This window comes from Mobula hypostoma, chromosome 30 (genome assembly GCF_963921235.1).
Source record: "Mobula hypostoma chromosome 30, sMobHyp1.1, whole genome shotgun sequence".
NCBI lineage: Eukaryota > Metazoa > Chordata > Chondrichthyes > Myliobatiformes > Myliobatidae > Mobula > Mobula hypostoma.
Window position 1 is genome coordinate 14,448,200 of NC_086126.1, and position 20,484 is coordinate 14,468,683.

Sequence of the window (20,484 nt, forward strand, 5' to 3'; positions counted from 1 at the left end):
CCTTTATCCTTAAACTGTGACCCCTCGTTCTGGACTTCCCCAACATCGGGAACAATCTTCCTGCATCTAGCCTGTCCAATCCCTTTAGGATTTTATACGTTTCAATCAGATCCCCCCTCAATCTTCTAAATTCCAACGAGTACAAGCCCAGTTCATCCAGTCTTTCTTCATATGAAAGTCCTGCCATCCCAGGAATCAATCTGGTGAACCTTCTTTGTACTCCCTCTATGGCAAGGATGTCTTTCCTCAGATTAGGGGACCAAAACTGCACACAATATTCCAGGTGTGGTCTCACCAAGGCCTTGTACAACTGCAGTAGTACCTCCCTGCTCCTGTACTCGAATCCTCTCGCTATAAATGCCAGCATACCATTCCCCTTTTTCCAGGGGTGTCCTTTTACAGCGGAGATGAGGAGGAATTTCTTTAGCCAGAGGGTTGTGAATCTGTGGAATTCTTTGCCACAGGCCAAGTTTTTATGTATCTTTAAGGCAGAGGTTGATTGGTCGGGGCATGATGGGATACGGGGAGAAGGCGGGAGATTGGGGGCTGAGAGGGAAAATGGATCAGCCATGATGAAACGGTGGAGCAGCCTCGATGGGCCAAATGGCCTAATTCTGCTCCTTTATCTTATGGCCTTATTCTTAACGCCACACCCCCAATGTGCTTTAGGATTCATCGTTGCAAGAGGGTAAATTGGTTTACTATTGTCACGTTCACCAAGGGATGGTGCGAAAATTCATCGTGCAAGACTCTGATAACAGCGAGTTAGAAGCTGCCCTTGAGCTTGGCGGTTTGTGCTTTCAGACTGTTGTATCTCCTGCCCGATGGGAGAGGGCAGAACGGTGGCTGGGGTCTGTGGTTGAGACACAAGAGATTCTGCAGACGCTGGAAATCTAGAGCAACTCACACACAAAATGCTGGAGGAACTCAGCAGGTCGGGCAGCATCTGTGGAGAGGAATAAACAGTCAACATTTCAGCCCGAGGCCCTTCATCAGGACTGGAGAAGAAGGCGGGGTGGGAGGGGACAGGTGAGACCAGGTGAGGGGTAGGTGGGAGTATGTGGGATGTCAGGGAGGGGTAGCACCTCTGGTAGGGGGACATGTCGCGTCCTTTTCAGGGCGGTTAGTCCACCTTTGGTCCCCACCTGGCACTCAGCTCTCACCTGTGGCTCCCCGTAGCTGTTTGCATGCGACAGCGGCCACACCCTGGGCAACGGCTTCGACAAGCCGACTAAACCAGGTGAGGGTAGCCAACGGGTCTCAAACCCTCGGTGAGATAGGGAGTTGTGTATCCCAGCATGTGAAGACAGACTCCGGCGGATTGAGCGGACGAGACCTATGGAAGGTCCAACGGTCAAGAAGGCGGTCTCTGCGAGCGTCGTGGAACGTGTAGAGCAGGACAAGACACAGAAGACGCCCTGGTCATCCACTGCGCCTAGTCCCATCTCCAGCCGTCTAGACTCTGTCTTGCCACTGGATCCAGATGGGAATTGGGAAGAGACAGTGTGGCAACTCTCCCTCACTTAAATCCAAATCACGCGCTAGTCTCCACACCATCATAATAGTGTCGAGGTCCTCATCGACGTCAACGATGGACGGACAGGTGGGAGGTGAAGTAAGGAGCCCGGAGATGATTGGTGGATGAGGTGAAGGTCTGAAGAAGGAGGAATCTGATTGGAGGGGAGGGTGGACCGTGGGAGAAAGGGAAGGTGGAGGGGAGAAGAGAAAGGGAGAGAGAGAGGAGAGCAGGAATGGGGACTGGATAAAGAGAAAAGGGGAGGGGAAAAGTTACTGGGGTTAGAATAATGGAGGTTCTTGCCGTCAGGTTGGAGGCTGCCCAGATGGAATATGAGGTGGTGGTCCTCCACCCTGAGAGAGGCCTCATCGGCTCAGTAGAGGAAACTATTCTCCTATCCCTTATGGCCTTTGTAGTGGTCAGCACGACGCTTTACAGTACCGCCATCCAGGGTTCAATTCCTGCCAATGCCAGTGCGTTCTCTCCCCGAGACCACGTTCCCCCCCCCCACAGCCCAAAGGCGTACCGGTTGACAGGTTAACCGGTCGCTGTGAACTGTCCCGCGATCAGGCCGGGGTTTCTTATGCACGTCCGAGTTGAAATGGGTGGCCAGTGGGAAAGCCCGGATTTTTCCGGGGGAGCTCAGCAGGACAGGCGGCGTCTGCGGGGGGCTGCCGGCGTTTCAGGTCAGGGCTGTTACTCCCCGTCTGGCCTGCTGAATCCTTCTGGCATTTCGTGCGCGTTGGCGGCCGCCTCGGGCGCACCAAGCCGCGACGTGTCCGGACAAGAACGCCTCCCGCAGTGCATCCGTTTAAACATAAAATGAGTAAAATTGACGCTCCAACGCCAACGCTTGGCAGCCCTGGGAGCTCGCGGTCCCCGGCCCCATAGGTCGGAGTTTGGCCGCTCTTTACTTCGAGGTGGCTGTTGGTCAGAGGGGGCTCCTACTCTGAGCGCAGAGGGTTCAGAGGGAGGAGGTGCAATCTGCCGGAAGGACTCAGCAGGCCGAGCAGCATCTGCGGGTGGGGGCGAGGAGCCGTCAATGTCTCGGCTTGGGTCAGTCCTCACTGGGCCCAGCTCCCCCTCCATGGCCTCTGCCTACCCTTCTCACTGCCTCGGTAAAGCAGCCAACATGATCAAGGACCCCCCTCCCCCTTCTCCCTTCTCCCACTCCCACCTTCCCAGTGGACAGAAGGTACTGCGAGCTCACTGCCCGACCTGCTGAGTTCCCCCAGCAGGTAGATCATTCCTGACGCCAGAGAGCGCCGAGCTGGAGGGCGTGTTGGTCCAAGGGTGGGCGGTGTTAGGACGGGGATCCAGAATTGGGTGAGGGTCCAGGAACTTGGAGTGCTGTGTCCAGTTCTGGTCGCCTCACTATAGGAAGGATGTGGAAGCGTTGGAAAGGGTACAGAGGAGATTTACCAGGGTGCTGCCTGGCTTAGAGAGTATGGATTATCTTCAGAGATTAAGGGAGCTAGGGCTTTACTCTTTGGAGAGAAGGAGGATGAGAGGAGACATGATAGAGGTGTACAAGATAATAAGAGGAATAGATAGAGTGGACAGCCAGCGCCTCTTCCCCAGGGCACCCCGGCTCAATACAAGAGGACATGGCTTTAAGGTAAGGGGTGGGAAGTTCAAGGGGGATATTAGAGCAGGGGTCCCCAACCTTTTTCGCACGGCGGACCGGTTTAATATTGAAAATATTCTTACGTACTGGCCAACTGGTGGGGGTGGTGTTCACGTAGGGTTAAACTCATCTCAACATGTCTTTTACAGTTAGGGTTGCCAACTTTCTCCCTCTCAAATAAGGGACAAAAGTAGCAATCAAATACAGGACACTTGTGTTTACCCCGAGAAAGATTACCATGACCATGAAGCCTTGCGCGGGCACCTGTGTGGGCATGCGCGTACACACCGATTTTTTTCCCACAAGTCGGTTTTGGCTTAATCTTCCTGACTATGCTGTACATACATTATTTCTACTTTATATAGGCTGTGCAATTATCATATCATTCCTGCTTTTACTATATGTCAGTGTTATTTTAGGTTTTATGTGTTATTAGATAGGTTATTCTTTGGGTCTGGGAACGCTCAAAAATTTTTCCCATATAAATTGCCTCTTCGCTTCACGCCATTTCGGCATGAAAGGTTTCATCGGAACGCTCTACCTTAGCGGGGGAAATACGGGACAAGGACGGTCCCATATGGGACAAACCAATTTAGCCCAATATACAGGATGTCCCGGCTGATACGGGACGGTTGGCAACCCGACGTTCAGGTTCAACAGTGCGTGACAGGGAATGAGGAAAGGTGCAGCTGACTCGTATCGTTTCCTCGCGGCCCGGTAGCACATGCTTTGAGGCCCGGTGGTTGGGGACCACTGTATTAGAGGAAGGTTTTTTACTCAGAGAGTGGTTGGTGCGTGGAATGCACTGCCTGAGTCAGTGGTGGAGGCAGATACACTAGTGAAGTTTAAGAGACTACTAGACAGGTATATGGAGGAATTTAAGGTGGGGGGTTATATGGGAGGCAGGGTTTGAGGGTCGGCGCAACATTGTGGGCCGAAGGGCCTGTACTGTGCCCTGTCTATGTTCTATGTAACAAGAGACCAGGGCGGAAACCGGGTCCCCGAAGGTTGGTACTGGGATTGGGATGGGTGGAGGGAGTCAGCAGCAGGTCCTGTCATGGGACGGGGGACCCAGGCTGTTGGGATAAGTGGGATAAGGTCCCATGTTGGGAGTGGACCCCGGAAGTGGGGACAGGAGCCGGGGATAACCGGGGTTGGAGCTCGGAGAAGGCCCAAGGGGTCGGGATTGGGATTGGGCCCGGGGAGTTAGGGCTGGGAACAGGGCCAGGGTGTTGGGTTAAGGGCTCCCGATGCTGGGAGAGGGAAGGGAGCAGGGGGGTCTGGCCAGGGTCTCACCCCACTCACGCTGGCTCGCCCTGCGCCCCAGGTACAGCCAGCTGCAGGCCGAGAAGGAGCGTCTGGAGCAGCTGGAGGCCGGCCTGAGGAGCCAGCAGGAGGCGCTGGAGCTGGAGGCCGGGAAGCAGCAGAGCCTGAGCCTGGCCCACCAGCAGCTGAAAGACGATTACAACAGGTAACCAGGGCAACCAGGTAACCCCCCCTCGCCACCAACCTGTCCACCTCACCCCACCCAATATCCTCCCCGCCCACCTCACACCATCCAACCTCCCACCCAACCATGTTCTGCCCCATGAGGACCATCTCCCACACCTCGCCCAACCCAATAACCCTCCACCCTCTATGGACCCCTCCCCAATGGGTTCCTCACACCCCATACCCCTCCGCCCTGTGCAGTCACTATACCACCCCTCCCTCAACATCCCCAGCCAACCTCCACTCTGTTTGGAGCCCTCCCACTCAACAACCTCCACCATGTGTTTGGTGCTGGGATGTGATTTTGCCCTCCCTCCCCACCCCCCGATGATCCACCCGGTGTCCACCCCCAGTGATCTACCAGATATCCCCCCGATGATCTACCCGATGACTCCCCCAGTGATCTACCAGATCCCCCGATGACTCCCCAGTGATCTACCAGATATCCCCCCGATGATCTACCTGATGACTCCCCAGTGACCTACCAGATCCCCCCCCCGTGATCTACCCAGTGTCCCCCCCAGTGATCTACCTGGTGTCTCCCATGATGATCTACCAGATTACCCCCCCCCCCCGCCAGTGTCTCCCCCTCGCTGACTGACCCTGTGCGACCTCCCCCCAGGCTGAGCCAGCTACACGGAGACGGCGTGCGTCAGTGGGAGGAGCTGCTGGCCGAGCACACGGTGGTGAAGGGCCAGTTGAGCGGACTGCAGCTGGAGAAGGCGCGGGCCGACCTGGAGCAGGCGGCCCTGAAGGAGCAGTTCCAGCAGCTCGATGTGCGCTGGACCAAGCTCAGCTCCCACTGCGAGGTACGGCCGCCGCGGGGTGGGGGAGGCGTGGGTCAGGGTCAGAGAACTGTCTCCAGCTGTGCTCTGTGACTGTACAGGGCTTGTGGGTTAACACACACACGAACATACACACACGCACACGCACACAGACACAGACACAGAGTGGTACAATGTGGCCAGCGTTGGGCGCTGAGGGTGTGGAGGGGGGAGTGCGGCCGGCCCACCCCGCCCCGCCCCACCCTGACCCTGGAGGACTGACTGTCCTCCCGTCACCCGTCTCCCCGCAGCTCTTGGGCGAGTTGAAGGGTGCGGTGGGGGGGAGTGCGGCCGGCCCACCCCAGCCTGACCCTGGAGGACTGACTGGCCTCTCATCACCCGTCTCCCCGCAGCTCCTGGGCGAGTTGAAGTCCAACCTGGAGGAGGAGAACCGTCAGCTGATCCAGCAGGTGAAGGCGCTGACCGACGACAACCGAACCCTGCTGGAGAGGACGGTGGAGAGCCGGGACCAGTTCCACGAGGAGCAGCGGCAGTACGCGTGAGTGACCCCGGTTCGATCCCCACCTCCGCCACTGTCCGTGCTTCTGTGTGTGTGTGTGTGTGTGTGTGTGTGAGTGTGTGTGAGAGAGTGTGTGTGAGTGTGTGTGAGAGAGTGTGTCAGTGTGAGTGTGTGTGTGTGTGTGTGTGAGAGAGTGTGTGTGTGTGTGTGAGTGTGTCTATATACTGTCCCTGCCTGGGGGTCTGTCCCGTACGTTCTGATTTCCTCCCACACCGGGTAATCAATTACAACCATCAGGGCTCCTGAACCGGCCCGGATAACTTCACTCACCTCAACTCTGAACCAACCCCACTACCCACAGACTCACTTCCAGTGATATTTCACAGTTCAAAGTAAATTTTATTACCAGAGTACATACATGTCACCACATACAACCCTGAGATTCATTTTCCTGCGGGCGTACTCAGTAAATCTATAGAATAGTAACTGTAAACAGGATCAGTGAAAGATCAACCGGAGTGCAGAAGACAGCAAACTGTGCAGATACAAATAGAAATAAATAGCAATAAATAACGAGAACATGAGATAAAGAGACCTTAAAATGAGATCATTGGTTGTGGGAACATCTCAGTGGATGGGCAAGTGAGTGTAGTTATCCCCTTTTGTTTGGCAGCCTGATGGTTGAGGGGTGGTAACTGTTCCTGAACCTGGTGGTGCGAGTCCTGAGGCTCCTGTACCTTCTACCTGATGGCAGCAGTGAGAAGAGGGAGAGTCCTGGGTGGTGGGGATCTCTGATGATGGATGCAGCTTTCCTGCATTAGCGTTTCATGTAGATGTGCTCAATGGTTGGGAGGGCTTTACCCGTGATGGACTGGGCCAAATCCACTTCCTTTTGAAGGATTTTCCGTTCAAGGGCGTTGGCGTTCCCATACCAAGCCGTGACGCAGCCAGTCAACACACTCTCCACTACACATCTACAGAAGTTTGTCAAAGTTTTAGACAGCATGCTGAACCAGGCCCCAAAGTCCAGGGAAAGGTGCCCTAGTCTGTGCATCCTCTCCTTGGGGGTGTGGGCTTGTTGAACCAGAAGGGCCTGTCACCCTGCTGTATCTCTAAGTAAACAGTTTTACACAAATAAATAAATAAAATACACCTTTTCTGCACCCTGTCTAGTCCAATAGCATCCTTCCTACGACAGGGCGGCCAAAGCTGAACACAATACTCCACGCGTTGTCCCGCCAACGTCTTATATAACTCGTCAGAGTTTCGGGGAACGAGGGGTAACTTTGCTGAAGCAGCCCGAGGGGGCTTCTCAAACTTGGGACACAGTCTTGGTGTTGGGGGAGGGGGGAGTCCTGACTAAAGTGGGTCATGTCGACTTTGCCCTCGTGTGTGCAAGGACGGTGAGGTACAAGGGGGAGAATGAAAAACGCGCTTGGAGCGTCACAGGCACGAAGGTACAGGCAACACGTAGAACATAAATTGTGCAGAGATTATGCATATTTTACAGGTATTATGCACACTTTGCATAAATCTGCATATCTGTGCATAAATTATGCGTGCAAGTGGAAAGGAAGAAAAGACCTTTGAGGCAAAAGCAACAAAACAATTGGGAGTCCATGGGAGGGCAAGAGGTGTTCCATACTGTTCCTCTGTCGAGGTAGAGTCAGGGTTGTGCACATCGCTTCCAGCACCTGACGGTTGTAGGGAAGTGTTTCTGAGTTTGGGCAGTTGACGTTTCGGGTCGAGACCCTTCATCCAGACTGGCCCTGCTGTTTTCTCTTCCTTTTTTTTTGTGTTGAGCCGGATTGCAGGATCCTCCCAGTGTTCCTGATCCTGGTGAGACCTCGGGCTTCCCGTACCTCCCGGCGAGGAGGAATCTCTTTCTTCAGGATTGTCCGCGGCACCAGCTTGTGGGGCTTTTCGGTTAATTCAGGGCCCAGGCAGGGTTCTGCCCGAGGTGGAACCCCAGGGGGTGGGGGCTGCCAATGCTGAAGATCCGAGATAAAATCTGGAACGGTCGGCAGGTCAGGCAGCGTCTGTGGAGCGGAGAGCACTTAATGAGGCCCCGGAGTTCCTCACCTTCCCCCCTGCCACGCTCCTCTCCGTTCTCAACGTCCAGGCGCTCTGTACTCACATTCTCTCTCTCTCGGCAGGGACAAACTGAACAAACTGCGGAGGGAGAAGCAGAAACTGGTGGAGAAGATCATGGATCAGTACAGGGTGGTGGAGCCTACCATGCCCAGGAGGTAACACCGTGTCCCTGTCCCAGTCTGTGTGAGTGAGAGTGTGTGTGTGTGTGTGTCTGTGTGTAAGTGAGTGTGTATGTATCTGTGTGGCCCGTGTGTATGTCAGTGTGCAAATGTCTGTGTCTGTCAGTGTATCCGGTGTGTATGTATGTCTGATTGTGTGTCTGTCTCTGATTGTGTGTGTGTGTCTAATTGTGTGTGTGTCTGTCTGATTGTGTGTGTCTAATTGTGTCTGTCTGATTGTATGTCTGTCTCTTATTGTGTGTGTGTGTATGTCTGATTGTGTGTGTCTAATTGTGTGTGTGTCTGTCTCTGATTGTGTGTGTCTGTCTGATTGTATGTCTCCGATTGTGTGTCTGTCTGATTGTGTGTCTGTGTGTGTCTGTCTGATTTTGTGTGTGTGTGTGTGTGCGCGCGCGCTTTTGTCTGTGTCTGGTATAAAAACCAACTTTTAGGATTATTGAGGAGTCAGATCTTGTGTCCATTTTTGCAGAGAGACCTTGAGTGGGTCCTTAAACCTGCTTCCAGCTCCCAACGACAGGCAGGGTCGGTGGGTTAGTGGGCTGCGGTGAGGGGTGGGATCTGGCGGGGGGGGTGGGAGGAAGGTGACAGGAGTGCGGGGAGAGTGAAATCGAGCTCGTGTTGAATTAGCGTCGATGGTCAGTGCAGGCTTGACGGGCCGAAAGGCCTGCTCCCGTGCACCCAACGGACCCTCCGCGGAATTGCTGAGCCGGGCCGAGTTTCCTAAGCTCCCCATCGTTCTCCGGGCGGGGCAGTGGGACAGGACGTTTCTCTGAGGGGAATCTCGGGAGTCGCGGTGGCGGAGGGGATGGGAAGGGGAGGGGGAGTCACTCTCGTGTCTGGATTACGGGATGCCTGCTCCGCGCCCCTTCCTCCCCAGCAAGAAGGGGAACTGGATCGCCGACAAGATGAAGAAGCTGATCAGGCCACGGAAAGAGGTGAGCAAGGACCAGCTGAGGCCTTACTTCATCTCGCCGGCCGGCGGCCCCGACGCGGCCGAGGGCATCGTCCACCTCTCCCAGCTGGAGAATTCCAGCCTCCTCTACGAATCGGACCAGCCTGCCGGTGAGTGGGGCCGCGAACCGGGCTGGCCTGAGGGAGGGCGGTCGGAGGTTGGGTCAGACATTCGCCGGGATCGGGAGAAAGAGCGGGGGGGCACTTCAGGGTGGGTTCTGGTGTCGCCGCCTACCGAGAGATCCGGCCAGAAGCTTTTGCTGCTGCCGGCCTTCCCGACAGATCAGTGCATCAAGGTAGAGACGACAATGCAGAGGCTCGGGGAAAGTGCAGATCAGAGTCAGAATCAGGTTTAATATCACCGGCATATGTCGTGAAGTTTGTTAACTTTGTGGCAGCAGTACGATGAAATAATAGAGAAAAACTGTGAATTACAGTAAGTATATCTATAGATATTAAATAGTTAAATAGGTAGTGCCAAAACAGAAATAAAAATGTATTGAGGTAGTGTTCATGGGTTCAATGTCCATTCAGAAATCGGATGGCAGAGGGGAAGAAGCTGTTCCTGAATCGCTGAGTGTGTGTCTTCAGGCTCCTGTACCTCCTCCCTGGTGAGAACAGGGCATGTCCTGGGTGTTGGGGGTCCTTAATGAAGGACGCCACTTTTTCGAGGCCCTGCTCCTTGAAGATGTCCGGGATACTACGGAGGCTGGTGCCCGTGATCGCAAGGGGTTACGACAAGGTGGATTGGGAGATCAAGCGTTGATCCTTTAGCCTATTGAAAGGCCTTGGTAGAGTGGATGTGGAGAGGATATAGTGGGGGCAGTCTAGGACCAGAGAACACAGCCTCAGGATAGAGGGACATTCCTTCAGAACGGAGATGAGGAGGAATTTCTTCAGCCAGAGGGTGGGGAATTTGTGGCAGTCATTGCCACAGACAATTGTGGGGGCCAAGTCACTGGGTATATTTAAAATGGAAGTTGATAGGTTCTTGAAGGTAGGAGATTGGGGGGGCTGAGAGGGAAAATGGATCAGCCATGATGAAATGGAGCAGCCTCGATGGGCCGAATGACCTAATTCTGCTCCTTATCTTATGGACCTATTTCTTCCCCACCCCCACAAACACCCCATCATTGGTGCCCTCCTCAATTAGTCCCCCCCACCACATTACCCGCTGCCCTAGTCTCTGTACATTACCCCTTCCCCCTTCTCCCTCTTCCCTCCACCAACTCCCCAATTCCCAGTGCCTCCTATTTTACAACCGACCTCCCCTTCTTCCCAAACCCCACCCACTTGCCCCGTGCCCTCTCCTTGCTCCCCTTCCCTGTGACTTCCAGCTTCCCGGAATACTTCAGCATTCCCTAATTCCCAACTTAACACCCTCCTCCAGTCCCAAAACTCCCCGGCTCCATCAGACCATAAGATACAGGAGCAGAATTGGGCCATTCGGCCCATCGAGTCTGCTCCATTTCATCATGGCCGGTCCATTTTCCCTGTCGGCCCCCAATCTCCTGCCTTCTCCCCCGTACCCCGTCACGCCCCGACCGATCAAGAATCTGTCAACCTCTGCTTTAAATCTACCCGATGATTTGGCCTCCACAGGCTCCTGAGGCAACAAATTCCACAGACTCACCACCCTGAAGAAGCCCCTCCTCGTCCCCGTTGTAGAGGCTCCGGCAGTCAGCCTGGCCGACTCAGTCCCTCGTCCAGAGAGTGAGCGTAAAGCTCAGGGAGTCGCACCTGTATAAAACTGTGGAGTACTGCCTGCCGCCCTGGTCGCCCCCTCCCAGGAAGGGCGTGGAATTTCGGAGACAGGGGCGGGTGCAGAAGAGTTTCTCCGGGACCCCTGGCTGAGAGGGCGTGAGCTATAGAGAGAGGCCGGATTGTTTCCTCCGGAACATCGGAGGCTGAGCGGAGACCTGTTAAAAGTTCAGTGGAGAAGAGAGAATCTTTTTCTCTGGGGTAAAAGTGCGGAGTACTGGAGGGCACAGCTTCAAGGTGAGAGGGAGAATATGTAAAGGAGCTGTGTGGCGTTAGAGTTTTTTATACATAGAGTGTTTTACGCTGTAAGGGTGGAGGTGAACACAGCTCTGATGGAGGCGTTTGAGAAGTTATTAGTGGGTAATAGAGGGGTGGGGTTTATACGCAGGCAGGTAGGACGTAATTTAAATCATCATCGTGGTCGGTACGGATATTGTGGGCCGAAGGGCCTGTGCCACGCTCCGTTCTAACTCGGGACCTCTCGCTCCGTTTTTACCCAGGCGCCCCGGACGCGCGGGGCCCGGAGGGGGAGGGAGGAGCCCCCGGGCAGCCGGAGACGATGCTGGTGCGGACCCGGCGGAAGCTGAGCTCGCGGATCTACGGAGCGGACACCCCGCGCACCCGCTTCCGCCAGCGGCGGGTGGGCTGGGAGGAGGAGGAGGCCGAGACCAGCAGCACGGCTAGCCGCGACAGTGACCCGGCGCTGGACGGCAAAGGTCGCTCACCGCCGCCGCCCCCCTCGAGTGAAGCAACCCTTCCCCCACACACACACACACACAAGATGGCGGCGCACGTGAGGCCCCCTCGCCCGCACTCATCCTAAACCCTGTCCAAGGCCCACCAAGCCCCTCGCACCCTTCGTACGCCCCCTCCCCACGTTCCAGCACACACCCCCGAGAGGAGGCCGAAGGTTTTCACTGAACAACGCCGCCATATCGTGGGGCTCTCGTTTGAAAAGCGTCCCTGATGGATCGGGCTGAGTGCCTCCAACTCTCTGCAGCCCTCTTGCCATCCCGTGCATTGGAACCAGGTTTACTACCACCGACCTATAGAAACCATAGAAAAACTACAGCACAGAAACAGGCCTTTTGGCCCTTCTTGGCTGTGCCGAACCATTTTCTGCCTAGTCCCACTGACCTGCACACGGACCATATCCCTCCATACACCTCCCATCCATGTATCTGTCCAATTTATTCTTAAATGTTAAAAAAGAACCCGCATTTACCACCTCGTCTGGCAGCTCATTCCACACTCCCACCACTCTCTGTGTGAAGAAGCCCCCCCCCAATGTTCCCTTTAAACTTTTCCCCCCTCACCCTTAACCCATGTCCTCTGGTTTTTTTCTCCCCTTGCCTCAGTGGAAAAAGCCTGCTTGCATTCACTCTATCTATACCCATCATAATTTTATATACCTCTATCAAATCTCCCCTCATTCTTCTACTCTCCAGGGAATAAAGTCCTAACCTATTCAACCTTTCTCTGTAACTGAGTTTCTCAAGTCCCGGCAACATCCTTGTAAACCTTCTCTGCACTCTTTCAACCTTATTTATATCCTTCCTGTAATTTGGTGAGCAAAACTGAACACAATACTCCAGATTCGGCCTCACCAATGCCTTATACAACCTCATCATAACATTCCAGCTCTTATACTCAATACTTTGATTAATAAAGGCCAATGTACCAAAAGCTCTCTTTACGACCCTATCTACCTGTGACACCACTTTTAGGGAATTTTGTATCTGTATTCCCAGATCCCTCTGTTCCACTGCACTCCTCAGTGCCTTACCATTAACCCTGTATGTTCTACCTCGGTTTGTCCTTCCTTTGTCGTGAAACGCCTCGTTTTGCGACAGAAGCGCGCCCAAAAAAGAAAGCCCCCAAGACGCTGGAAATCCAGAGCAAAGCAAACACGCACACAAAATGCTGGAGGAACTGGGCAGGCGAGGGGGTTCAGGGCCAAGGCTTTGGGCCGAGGCCCTTCGTCAGGGCCCCTTCGAGGAGCCGTGCCGGTCGCGGGGAAGGGGGGCACAGCAGGTGAGGCGGCCCCCGAGGCGTGAGGTTGACGACCGGACCTCTGAACCGGAAGCCGGTTCCCGAGCACGGGGCCTGTAGTCTGGGGCAGGTGCACCTTGGAGGTGCAGGACCTGAGAGGGTGGGGGAAGCAGAGGGTCACTGGCTAACCAGAAACCCGGGCCCAGGGGATCTGTGTGCAGCAGGAGGGTCGAATGAAGGAACTCCACTAGATTACAGTCTCCGGGACGCGGGATGCGGCAAAGATCTCGGCTGCGAGCTCGGTTGTCCGATACCTCACGGTGAGGGCTTCCAGCAGGGGGTGAGAGACAGAGAGAGAGAGAGAGAGTCCTGGAGAAAGGTCTCGGCCTAAAACATCGACTGTTTATTCCTCTTCATGGATGCTGCCTGACCTGCTGAGTTCCTCCAGAATTTATTTTTGAGTGTGCGTGTGTTGCTCTGGATTTCCAGCAGCTGCAGAATCGCTCAACCATGAGACACAGGTGAAGGATTAGGCCACTCGGCCCATTGGGTCTGTTCCTAGCCCCGAACCTCAGACCGCCTGCGTTGATAACGGGGCAGAGACAGGAGGTAGTAACCATTCCAGGGCCCCAGGGTGGGGGGGAGTTCTCTCAGAGGGCCAGAACGTGCTGAGTGGGCCGAATAGGCTGGAGGTTTGGGAGGGGAGGGGATTCTTCTCGTGTGGCGAGCCTTTGGTACCAACCAGCGCCCCTTGTCTTCCAGAGATAGCCAAGACCTTGGAGCAGGCGAGAGAGAGCCCCAGCGAGGCGCCGGCCGAGCACAGAGGCAGCACGGAAGGTGGGTGTCCTTCGTTTGACCGGTCGCTTGGTCAGTCCTCCTCCCCCTCACGCCGTTGGGGGGTGGATCGTGGGTCCGGACTGGCGGCTCCCTCTCCATTTGCTGTCTGATGCTGAATTCGGTACCAGCTCCAGTAACTTCAGATAGCCAGCCCTCCCTGTTCGTGACAGGACGGCCCAGTATCATCTCCTACCCGCTCCACAGGCCCTGCCTGAGCTGTTGGGTATTTCCACCAGGGGGTGGAAACAGGCCCTTCGGCCCGTCGACTCCATGCTGACCATCCACTGCCCTTTGTCACAGATTCTATTTCATCCTTTCCAGGTTCCGGTCAACTCCCCCGAGGTTCCACCCCTCACCACACGCACATCAGAGGCCGCCTCTGTGTTCCCTCGTCATCCCTGCCACCTCACCGGGGCTCTCCCTCGTTTGCTCCAAGTTCTTGGCCATCTCTGAATGCCAAAGGGCACTCTCCTTCCACCCTTTTTCTCCGTCCGCCCTCTCTGTCCCTCTGCCCTTTCTCTCTCCATCCATCTTTTCTGTCCTCTGCCCTTTCCCTCTCTCCCCTTGGTCTTCCACACCCTTTCACTCCACCCACTCTTTCTCCGTCCTGTCTTCCCTCAGACCCCTCCTTCCCCCTCTCTCTCTCCCCCCCTCTTTCTCTCCCTCCCTCCCCATCCCCCCCTCTCTTTCTCTCTCTCTCTCTCTATCTCTCTATCTCTCTCTTACTCTTTCTCTCTCTCTCCCCTCACCCTCTCTCTCCCTCACAGACACACACCAGACTCTGTAGTGCTTCCTCTGCCGTGATGCCTGGGCCCACATTCCTACCCACGTGATTGCCAGTGTTCAGCGGCCTGACCACACAGTTCCTCACCCTGATTCCTGTGACTCAGACTTCCCACAACAGCTTCCTCCTCCCGGCTCAGCTCAGATCTCTCCAGCCCCACTCCTTCCACAGTCACCTCCGCGTCGTGCCATGGGGGAGGGCCACGAGCTCCCAGTCCACACAGCCTCCCCCCACCCCCCAGCACCACTGATCCTGAACCTGAGAGTGTGTGATGGGACGGTGTGGAGGGAGTTTCACTCTGTGTCTGACCCCGGGAGTGTGTGATGGGACGGTGTGGAGGGAGATTCACTCTGTGTCTGACCCCGGGAGTGTGTGATAAGACCCAGGGACAGTGAGGCATTCCTCGACGTGCTGTGTGTTCCCCTTCATTCACAGACCAGCTGCATGTGAGTATCAGTCAGGTCTCTCCCCTCCCTCTGCACTCACCTCCCATCCGGGTTCTACCTGCTGGCAGAAACACCACAGTATCTGGAAGAATCAAGGCTGCTGCGTCTCGCGTCCTGCTCTGTGGGATGGGAGGGGCTCATACTGAAAGGGTGCGTCAGTTTGTGAGAAAGGATTACCTGATTGTTCCCTGTTATTCCACAGATTTGAGTCACTCAGGACCTCAGGAGTGAGGGACCACACCTCGTCCTGGCGCCTTACCTGCTTTAACCCTTCGAGAGCCGGAACTCACCTTGTGACAGCAGAGGTTATTTGCCGCCTGTCGTCAGTCCGGCACATGCAAGGGTCGCCGGTTCGAATCCAGCGTGGAAACTTAACTTATATTTATTTTTAATAAAATCTACCATTGCGACCATTATTGCAGATCCAGAGCGGGAGAATTAAACCTGGCCAACTCGGCCTCCGATCGAGACCCAGGAAATGGAAGACTTTGGAATCTGGAGCTATGAAGGATCTGCTGGGGGGTGCTGAGAGCAGTCGAGCAGCGTCTGTGGGGGGGTGGGGGAAGGCAGTGTCGAAGTTTCAGATGGAGGGTCTGAGCGACGAGCGAGAGGCGAAACGGGCAGGTATCAGGGTGAAAGGGGAAGCGGTGAGACAGGGGCCAGGGCTGATTGGCGGACTGAGGAGGGGCTGAGGATGACAGACAGGTCAGGATGAAGGTTGAGGAGTCGGGAGAGGGTGGGGGTGGGGGGAGGGTGACAGACGGAGGCAAAGAGACCAAGCCTGAGGGGCAGATGGAGCGAGGTGTGAGGGTGGCGGAAGGTTGAAGATGAAGGAGGACTTGAGGGAGATACACAGGAACGATGCTAGTGGCAGACGGTAGTGAGAACCGGACTGATAACAGAGACGGTGATGGAAACCAGACTGATATCGGAGACGGTGATGGGAACCGGACTGATATCGGAGACGGTGATGGGAACCAGACTGATAACAGAGACGGTGATGGAAACCAGACTGATATCAGAGACGGTGATGGGAACCAGACTGATATCGGAGACGGTGATGGGAACCGGACTGATAACAGAGACGGTGATGGAAACCAGACTGATATCAGAGACGGTGATGGGAACCAGACTGATATCAGAGACGGTGATGGGAACCAGACTGATATCGGAGACGGTGATGGGAACCGGACTGATAACAGAGACGGTTATGGGAACCGGACTGATATCAGAGACGGTAATGGGAACCAGACTGTTATCGGGGACGGTGATGGGAAATGGACTGATATCGGAGACGGTAATGGGAACCAGACTGATAACAGAGATGGTTATGGGAACCGGACTGATAACAGAGACGGTGATGGGAACTGGACTGATATCAGAGATGGTAATGGGAACCAGACTGTTATCGGGGACGGTGATGGGAAATGGACTGATATCGGAGACGGTAATGGGAACCAGACTGATATCGGAGACGGTGATGTGAACCGGACTGATATCGGAGATGGTACTGGGAACCAGACTGTTATCAGGAACGGTGATGGGAACCGGACTGATAACAGAGACAGTGATGGGTACCAGACTGATATCAGAGACAGTGATGGGAACTGGACTGATAACGGAGACGGTGAATGGAACCGGACTGATATCGGAGACAGTAATGGGAACTAGACCGATATCGGTGACGGTGATGGGAACCGGACCGATATCAGAGACGGCGATGGGAACCGGACCGATATCGGAGATGGTGATGGGAACCAGACTGACATTGAAAATGGTAATGGGAGCCAGACTGATATCAGAGACGGCGATGGGAGCCGGACCGATATCGGAGACGGCGATGGGAACTGGACTGATATCGGAGACGGTGATGGGAACTGGACCGATATTGGTGACGGTGATGGGAACCGGACCGATATCGGAGATGGTGATGGGAACCGGATTGACATCTGAAACAGTAATGGGAGCCAGACTGATATCGGAGACAGTAATGGGAACCGGACTGATATCGAAGACAGTGATGGGAACCGGACCGACATTGGGGACGGTGATGGGAACCGGACTGATATCGAAGACGGTAATGGGAACCGGACCGATATCGGAGACGGTGATGAGAACCGGACTGATGTCGAAGACGGTGAATGGAAACCGGACTGATATCGGAAACGGCGATGGGAACTGGACCGATATCGGAGATGGTGATGGGAACTGGATTGACATCTGAAACAGTAACGGGAGCCAGACTGATATCGGAGACGGTAATGGGAACCGGACTGATATCGAAGACAGTGATGGGAACCGGACCGACATCGGGGACGGTGATGGGAACCGGACTGATATCGAAGACGGTAATGGGAACCGGACTGATATCGGAGACGGTGATGGGAACCGGACTGATATCGAAGACGGTGAATGGAAACCGGACTGATATCGGAGACAGCGATGGGAACTGGACCGATATCGGAGATGGTGATGGGAACCGGACCGACATCGGGGACGGTGATGGGAACCGGACTGATATCGAAGACGGTGAATGGAAACCGGACTGATATCGGAGACGGCGATGGGAACTGGACCGATATCGGAGATGGTGATGGGAACCGGACCGATATCGGAGATGGTGATGGGAACCGGACCGATATCAGAGACGGCGATGGGAACCGGACCGATATCAGAGACGGTAATGGGAACCGGACCGATATCGGAAATGGTGATGGGAACCGGACCGATATCAGAGATGGCGATGGGAACCGGACCAATATCAGAGACAGCGATGGGAACCGGACCGATATTGGAGATGGTGATGGGAACCAGACTGACATTGGAAAGGGTAATGGGAGCCAGACTGATATCAGAGACAGCGATAGGAGCCGGACCGATATCGGAGACGGCGATGGGAACCGCACCGATATTGGAGACGGTGATGGGAACCGGACTGACATCTGAAACGGTAATGGGAGCCAGACTGATATCGGAGACGGTAATGGGAACCGGACCGATATCGGAGACGGTGATGGGAACCGGACTGATATCGAAGACGGTGAATGGAAACCGGACTGATATCGGAGACGGCGATGGGAACTGGACCGATATCGGAGATGGTGATGGGAACCGGACCGACATCGGGGACGGTGATGGGAACCGGACTGATATCGAAGGCGGTGAATGGAAACCGGACTGATATCGGAGACGGCGATGGGAACTGGACCGATATCGGAGATGGTGATGGGAACCGGATTGACATCTGAAACAGTAATGGGAGCCAGACTGATATCGGAGACGGTAATGGGAACCGGACTGATATCGAAGACAGTGATGGGAACCGGACCGACATCAGGGACGGTGATGGGAACCGGACTGATATCGAAGACGGTAATGGGAACCGGACCGATATCGGAGACGGTGATGGGAACCGGACCGATATCGGAGATGGTGATGGGAACCGGACCGACATTGGGGACGGTGATGGGAACCGGACTGATATTGAAGACGGTGAATGGAAACCGGACTGATATCGGAGACGGCGATGGGAACTGGACCGATATCGGAGATGGTGAAAGGGAACCGGACCGATATCGGAGATGATGATGGGAACCGGACCGATATCAGAGATGGCGATGGGAACTGGACCGATATCAGAGACGGTAATGGGAACCGGACCGATATCAGAGATGGCGATGGGAACCGGACCAATATCAGAGACAGCGATGGGAACCAGACCGATATTGGAGATGGTGATGGGAACCAGACTGACATTGGAAACGGTAATGGGAGCCAGACTGATATCAGAGACGGCAATGGAAACCAGACCGATATCGGAGATGATGATGGGAACCAGACTGACATTGGAAATGGTAATGGGAGCCAGACTGATATCAGAGACAGCGATAGGAGCCAGACCGATATCGGAGACGGCGATGGGAACCGCAACGATATTGGAGACGGTGATGGGAACCGGACTGACATCTGAAACGGTAATGGGAGCCAGACTGATATTAGAGACAGCGATGGGAACTGGACCGATATCGGAGACGGTGATGGGAACCGGACTGACATCTGAAGCGGTAATGGGAGCTAGACTGATATCGGAGACGGTGATGGGAACAGGACTGATATCGAAGACGGTGATGGGAACCAGACCGACATCGGAGATGGTGATGGGAACTGGACCGACATCGGGGACGGTGATGGGAACCGGACTGATATCGAAGACGGTGAATGGAAACAGGACCGACATCGGGGATGGTGATGGGAACAGGACCGATATCGGGGATGGTGATGGGAACCGGACCGATATCGGGGGACGGTGATGGGAACAGGACCGATATCGGGGGTGGTGATGGGAACAGGACTGACATCTGAAGCGGTAATGGGAGCCAGACTGATATCGGAGACGGTGATGGGAACCGGACTGATATCGGAGACGGTGATGGGAACCGGACTGATAACGGAGACGGTAATGGGAACAGGACCGACATCGGGGACGGTGATGGGAACCGGACCGACATCGGAGACGGTGATGGGAACAGGACCGACATCGGGGGTGGTGATGGGAACCATTAAGGGAAGGATGTCTGACAGAAGCAGAACAGGAACGACATCTCTTGATCCACCTGGGTAATCCACACCCCAGACGCTGGACACTGAGGTATCTGGTTTTAAGTGATGTAATAACTCAGATCGAATACAATGGTCTCCTAAAGAGTCCAGTGACATGGACTGGGGGCAGCCCTCCTTCACCTTCACTGCTGTCGTCATCATCTTCTGACATCTCCACCTCTGAAGTCTTGGTCGGATCAGTCTTTGTCTGAAACCTCCCCCCGTGACCTTACCGCTGCGGCTGACCCTACCGGGAGCTAAGCCCTAGACGGCAGCACTCTCGGAATCTCAGGAGCTCACAAGCCTCCCCAGCATGACAAGGGGGCGAACCTTGGAGAAGATCTCCCCCAGGCTTTTCCCACTTTCTGCTAATCAATTTCTAGTTTATCATCCTCACAGGCATTCCCACTCAGGGTATAAATTTTGTGAAAACTAGTCCCCCGCAGAATAGTACAGTGCATAAATTAGCATAAATTATACATAATTTGCATGACAAGATAAACATAACAACGTTTGTGCCAGTCAAGGGAAATATTGTTAGATCTAGTGTTAGGATCTTACAGGTTGCAAACCTGATGGCCATGGGGGAGAGGCTGTAGCTGAACCTTGAGGTGTGGGTCTGCAGTTCAAAGGACAATTGCTATCACCAGAACCTGGGGGGAAATCAGCAGGCCACAGGCAGCATCTATGGAAAAGAGTGAACATTCGACATTTCAGGACGTTTCATCATCTCGGCCCAATACATCAACTGTTTGCTCATGTCCACAGATGCTGCCTGGCCTGCTGAGTTCCTCCAGCACTGTGTGTGAGTGTGTGTTGCTCTGGATTTCCAGCATTGGAGATTTTCTCTTGTTTGGAATAGTAACTATAGACAACAAACTGTGCAAACGCAAATATAAATAAATAGCAATAAATAACGAGAG

The 20,484-nt window shown here is 54.6% G+C and overlaps 1 protein-coding gene across 1 annotated transcript in view; it reads left to right on the forward strand.

Moving 5' to 3' along the window:
• Nucleotides 1–13,751, forward strand: part of LOC134339633 (girdin-like) — a 93,561-nt gene extending 79,810 nt beyond the window's left edge. The window contains 8 exon segments of the mRNA XM_063036313.1: nucleotides 4,471–4,614; nucleotides 5,257–5,443; nucleotides 5,812–5,957; nucleotides 8,075–8,167; nucleotides 9,069–9,253; nucleotides 11,404–11,619; nucleotides 13,658–13,701; nucleotides 13,704–13,751. Of these exon segments, the coding sequence (XP_062892383.1) occupies nucleotides 4,471–4,614; nucleotides 5,257–5,443; nucleotides 5,812–5,957; nucleotides 8,075–8,167; nucleotides 9,069–9,253; nucleotides 11,404–11,619; nucleotides 13,658–13,701; nucleotides 13,704–13,751 (1,063 nt within the window).
• Nucleotides 13,752–20,484: the final 6,733 nt, after the last annotated feature.